Source organism: Helianthus annuus, chromosome 17 (genome assembly GCF_002127325.2).
Source record: "Helianthus annuus cultivar XRQ/B chromosome 17, HanXRQr2.0-SUNRISE, whole genome shotgun sequence".
NCBI classification, from domain to species: Eukaryota; Viridiplantae; Streptophyta; class Magnoliopsida; order Asterales; family Asteraceae; genus Helianthus; species Helianthus annuus.
This window is the reverse complement of record NC_035449.2, coordinates 192,323,484-192,329,483: the sequence shown is the minus strand read 5'-3', so window position 1 is coordinate 192,329,483 and position 6,000 is coordinate 192,323,484. Positions and strand designations below refer to the sequence as shown.

Sequence of the window (6,000 nt, the reverse complement as noted above, 5' to 3'; positions counted from 1 at the left end):
CAAATATATATGATTTCTAATACGGTAATACCCTTTTGTATGATTGCCCTATATGTACACACAAAGATTGAGACAGCCGATCTTGACCTTTCATTTTCTTTTCCAATCATAGAAAATTATGGTTAAATGACTAATGATTTTTTTTTTCTCATCCATTCTAATGGTACGATAGATAACTTTACATAATTTTAAGAGTTCAAGTAATTAAAATTTTTAAAATGCATGGTACAACTTTTTAAAACATATAGTTAACTATAATATCAACTACCTCACAGTTTTTAAATAATCGAGTGGCGGTATCAGTGAGTATCGCGCATGCACCCCTTTTATCTAAAATGATAATTAAATACACAATTGTAAGGTGTTTAAAAAGGTTCACATTATCAAACATAAATATTTTGTATGAAGTTTTAATAAATCAAAACATGTGTTCAACTATATATTACATCCACAGATTATTTCATATATATGAAATTTCCATAACTTAATATGAAAGCTTAATGAAAACAAATTTCTAAGAACTTGTTTTTGTCACATAATATAAAGGGCCGACTAATCATATGCTACTCAAACAGTCGTTCGACAAAAAACTCAAACGGTCGTTTAGAAGTGATGGGGTGGGTTGGGCTATGACACAAACCCCTTACTTTCAAACAGTTGTTCGACGAATCATCAAACAACCGGTTTAAAGTAAAAACAGAGGACAATGACACAAGTCTTAAACTTCAAATGGTCGTTTAAAAACGGTGTGGATTAGATTGTTAGTGGCGTATGTATAGCATACCCTATTTTATATCAAGTACCATATTCATATATTTTTTTATCTATAATTAAATAACTGGTGATAAAAATAGGATTTGAGGGTTTAGCTTATATTTATAAACAATATTGGATAGTTTTAGTTAAAAAGTAACTAGAAAAATGGGAAGGACTAAACAAGTTAACATAGTTCATTGGTATAAATGATCAAAAATATCCTAAAACATGTGATAAGGTATACAAAGCTGTGCAACACAACAAAAAAGGAAATGTCTCTTCCTTCTCACTTGATTATGATAATTTTCTTTAAATGCCAACTACAAGAAAAATATTTGCATATATAATTATATAGTCTCTCCCTTTCCCTCTCCTTCTCCCTCCCCCTCTCTCACACACACACAAACACACACCTCTTAGATCTCTCTCAAAGCATAATTGTAAAGCCAGAAGGAAGAATTACTTGTGAACAAATATGTTGAGTCAACTCATGAAAGCAAGCTAGATCTAGCTTGGCAGGTCATGACTTGCACTGGAATGGCCTTCTTCCCAACCAATTTCATGCTACAAGCTTCTCATGAAGATGACCATCAAACCCCTTATTTTCTTTCTCCAATTCTCCAACCTTGCAGCAATACTCAGGACTTTAATGGTAAGATATTCTCTCTATAGATCTATGAAGTTTTATAACTACTAATGCTATGATACCATATGAATTAAGAAAGCCATAAGAAGAATCTTGATTCTCATGCATTTGTTTAGTTGTACTGTACAATTGTTGATGCATAAGTGGGTCAATGTTCTGATGCCACCATATAAAAAGTTGACTCTTTTTAACTTGGAATTCTGATCACCACCACTAGTGGTCTGTGCTTCAAAATTCTTGATCCTTTTCCATTTTGTTACCAAGCAAAAAAAAAAAAAAAAAAAAAGCTTCAACCTGATCCATACATGAGTTGTACAGTACAACTTAATGATGCACTAGGGCAAAAATGTTTCTAATGACACCCCCCAAATGGGTCTTTGACAAAGTTCAGAACTTCACCTTTCATAGTTTCACCATCTTGATATATTAGTGCATGATACTGATTGAACTTGATGCATGATTGAAATGTACGGTACAACTAAATGATGCACTAGGGCACAAAATTTTCATTATCACCATACAAATGTGTTTTTAATACTTTCCATTCTTGAGTTGTACAGTACAACTCAAAGAAGTGTTTTAGGGCACAAAATGTTCCCAAAAATGTCACCACACATGGGTTATCAACAAAGTTGAATTTTTTTTTTTTATATATATAACCAACCATCTGGATCAATATATGCAGGATCAGTTGCCTCATTCTTAGACAAAAGATCAATGCCGTATGCCGCGGATGTTTGCGATCAAGAAACCAACAATGGTGATGATGAAGGATCGGATGATGGATTGATTGGTGGAGAGAAAAAGAAAAGATTAAACATGGAACAAGTGAAGACACTTGAAAGAAACTTTGCTTTAGGGAATAAGCTTGATCCAGAGAGGAAAATGCAGCTTGCAAAGGCACTTGGGCTGCAACCAAGACAGGTTGCCATTTGGTTTCAAAATAGAAGGGCAAGATGGAAAACCAAGCAATTGGAAAAGGATTATGATGTGCTCAAGAAGCAGTTTGAAGCTATCAAAGCTCAAAATGATTCCCTTCTATCTCAAAATCACAAACTTCATGCCGAGGTAATCGCGTAATTAACTCAATTCATATTTGAATGTTTATGTGTGATTTTGTGTCTTTTAGAAACCGTATGTAAAATTTGTGTTATCATATCCTCACATGTTAGTTAGAGAACGCTAAATATTGAAAGAACCGTGAGAACGAATGAGAAAACCAATCAAAATCAATTTTTTTAACAATATAATTAAAATACAACACTAAAAAAAGAATTTACTCTATAAATAATTCATCTCTCCTACCAAAATCACTCTTAATAAGTTTTTTACGCATGTGTAAATACAACAAATTACACATGTGTAAATGACAAACTTACACATGTGTAAATTTTCTTTATTTACGAATACATGTAAATTTAAACGTGTAAATTTAATTTCTAATATTGTATTCGAATATTAATGATAAACGTAAAAGAATTTTTGAATTTGAATTATTTTTGTATGTTAATTAGAATCCAAAGCAAAAAAAAATATATGTCAGTTTTCGAATCCATCTTCTTTAGAAAAGCTGAGTCGACCCTGAACATAACCATGAAAATCTTGAAGTCGTTAAATTAAGCTCGTACTTGAGTTAGGAACTCAAGTACGAGCGCAATAGTCAATTCTATTTATTATTTTGTGACATATTTACACACTTAAAATGTAGAATTATAAAATTGTTATGTAAATCAAATTAAAATATTCACACTCAAACAAAATTTATAAAGTACAATTGCTTAATCATAAAGGTCTTGTTAGATCTCCAAATTTTTCTATGTCACACTTTTAGGTGTGGACTTTCGCAAGCCATGGACATTTTTTTTATTTTTTTATTAATTTTGAACATTTATGGGTAGTAAATTTTATTATTTCCTAATAATTATGGACTTGAAATACAGTTACGCACTTTTTAGTACGATCATTATTTTATTATTTACGCGTCTGCATAACGCGAAGATTGCACGTATTTCTTGACTTTTCATCCCTTGAAATGCTTGTGGATCTGTCAGCTTTGTCTGTGCGGTTTAGGTTTGTTATGCAGGTGTGTTTATTAAAGTGAAAGTGTCTTCTCTAATCTTGTGGTATGATAGTACTATTTGAGTGTTCTTTTAGGAATAGAGTTGTAGTCTTTTGGTCGCTATTTTAGTAACTAAATCGGACTGGCCGGTTGGACTGGAAAGCCTACACTGCCGATCGGATTAAGTATTTGAGTTTATGATCTTGAACAATATATTTATTGTTTCTTTTCAAAATGTTATAGACTATATTTTGTTAACATTACGAATACGCACACACTAAGAAATTAGATTTTAAATTATTTATGATATTATCTGGTTTTTGAAACTAAGTTGGTCCGTCTAACTGGTAAACCAATAAAGCGGGAGCGGTCCGATTATGAAAAGACTACCAATGGTTCCCTCTAGAAAGTCATGTTTCCTAAGACCACCCGTAGTGGAACGTGGTTTTTAAAAAAAATTGAAAAAAAACGCCTAAAAACGCTCCCAACCCATTACATGGGGCGTTTTGGGGCATTATTTTTGAAAAATGTTTTGTTTAGCGTTTTTAAAACAACGCTCAAGATCCGGCCAACCATGTTGACTAGCCAATGGGTTTGGGGCACTTGTAGTTTCCTTTTTTTTTTGAATCTCAAAAATAATTGTTTAATAATTGGAAGAGACATTATTTGGGCATTATTCCCACTACGCCACTTTTGCAATAACGCCTCATGCTGACTGGACTGCCACTTTGCCACGTGTCGAATAATGCCCTATGATGGGGGCATTATTTTTCTAAACCACTACACATGATCTAAGGGTTTTCTTTGATAATATTTAACATTTATATTTTCCACACTTGTGACAATCATGAAAGCTTGCTAAAAAAACAAACAATTTTTTTTGTACACTCAATACTATTATTAAAATACAACATTAAGAGAAGAATTTACTCACCAACTAATTCATCACTTCTCTTTAAATTACTCTTAACATTTTTTTACACGTATGTAAATAGTAAAAGCTTACACATGTGTAGTTTTTTTTTTTTTTATTTACGAATGTATGTAAATTTAAACGTGTAATCTTTTTAATAGTTGTAGCGTAAAAAATAGATTTTGATTGGTTTGACCTAGTAATTACGGTCTCACGAAATATATGAATTCTCATTTGAACCTCACCCAATATGTACACATTATTATAGCAACATTTTTTTGTTAATTTACACAATCTACCTTCGGTGAGTACACAATTTAAACATAAATATAGCGACAAATTAAATCCATCCGTCACAAAAATAACATGTTCCTGTTGTGAATTTACTCAAAATGATTGCAAAGTTACAGATAATGGCACTCAAGAACAAGGAACCAACCGAATCAATCAACCTCAACATCAAAGAAACAGAAGGATCTTGCAGCAACAAAAGTGAAAACAGTTCTGAGATCAAACTAAACATTTCAAAAATACCGGTACCAGATAGCCCGATATCGTCACAACATCATCACCACCATCATCAGATCTTCCACAACTCATCATCACGGCCCGAATATGATCATCATCATAATCATCCTCATGCCCTTAAACTTGATCAACCGGTTAACAATAAAGACGAAAGCTTGTGCAATATGTTTGTTGGCATGGAAGATCACTCAGGGTTTTGGCCATGGTTAGAACAACAACCACAATTCAACTGAATGGACAAGAAAAACTGGTTTGGACTATTAAAATTCTTGTTAATTGGGATTTGCATGTTCTTTATGTTTAAATTCTTGTTTTCAGTACTTGAATTAAGTATGTATAAATTATAAGAAGAAAAAGAGAGTATTCTTTACTTAAGTTTTTAAATTCCAGATTTGATTATCTTAATTATCTATTTAGGGAATTAATTAAAAATCTGCATGGTGCTTGCATGTTATTTAAGAGAAAGGTTTTCTTATAAACACCGAACTAGTAAGATTCTAGACAGATTAATGTACAAGAGCATCAAGTGTTACCAGTGGCGAAGTTTGAAAATTTTCATCGGAGGGTCGGAAGTCACCGAACCTAAAAATTCTATATAAATAATCGGTTTTTTTAATAAAACTAGGGGGTCAAAAACGTATATATACTGTTACAATATATACAACCAGTGGCATATCGAGCCACAATTTTCAAACTAAACCAAACTTCTGACACCTGACAGATATCTAATTGATTTATAAGATATATTTGATTTCGGAATCTTGACATGAAAAGAAAAAATAAAAAAAAAAACTTTGAAGTTAAATTTATATATACATCGACATGTAAATTATTACCAGAAGTTTTTAACTAAAAGTTTCTTAATAAAATTCTTTTAGATTCCTCCACCCCCTTACTTTTCATACTTATAAAAATATCACATTAAAACTTGTCATAATTCCTTGTATAAATTATTATTTTTAAAATGTTTTTTTTAAGTTCATAAATACTTGCCATCAAAGATTCAAAGATTGTTTAATAAATAATAGAAAACGCAATATATACCGCAGAAAAAAACGTCTTTTTACACATAATAACAATTTATACTATAGATATTTA

At 31.5% G+C, this 6,000-nt stretch overlaps 1 protein-coding gene across 2 annotated transcripts; it reads left to right on the top strand.

Annotated features, from left to right (window-relative positions):
- The first annotated feature begins 1,038 nt into the window (after positions 1 to 1,038).
- On the top strand, positions 1,039 to 5,286 carry LOC110915423 (homeobox-leucine zipper protein ATHB-13). Of its 2 annotated transcripts, none has more exons than XM_022160122.2 (3): positions 1,039 to 1,408; positions 2,088 to 2,470; positions 4,785 to 5,286. In XM_022160122.2, the coding sequence occupies exons 1-3, from the start codon at positions 1,279 to 1,281 to the stop codon at positions 5,133 to 5,135; spliced, it is 864 nt and encodes a 287-aa protein (XP_022015814.1). In that variant the 5' UTR covers positions 1,039 to 1,278; the 3' UTR covers positions 5,136 to 5,286. The 2 variants fall into 2 exon arrangements, with proteins under 2 accessions (XP_022015814.1, XP_022015813.1); XM_022160121.2 differs by having other exon boundaries at positions 1,046 to 1,408; positions 4,779 to 5,286.
- Positions 5,287 to 6,000: the final 714 nt, after the last annotated feature.

Coding starts and splice junctions, on each gene's coding strand:
- LOC110915423 (XM_022160121.2), top strand. CDS start 1,279: ATGACTTGCACTGGAATGGCCTTCTTCCCAACCAATTTCATGCTACAA. Junction 1,409..2,087: donor CAATACTCAGGACTTTAATG/GTAAGATATTCT, acceptor CAATATATGCAG/GATCAGTTGCCTCATTCTTA. Junction 2,471..4,778: donor ATCACAAACTTCATGCCGAG/GTAATCGCGTAA, acceptor ATGATTGCAAAG/TTACAGATAATGGCACTCAA.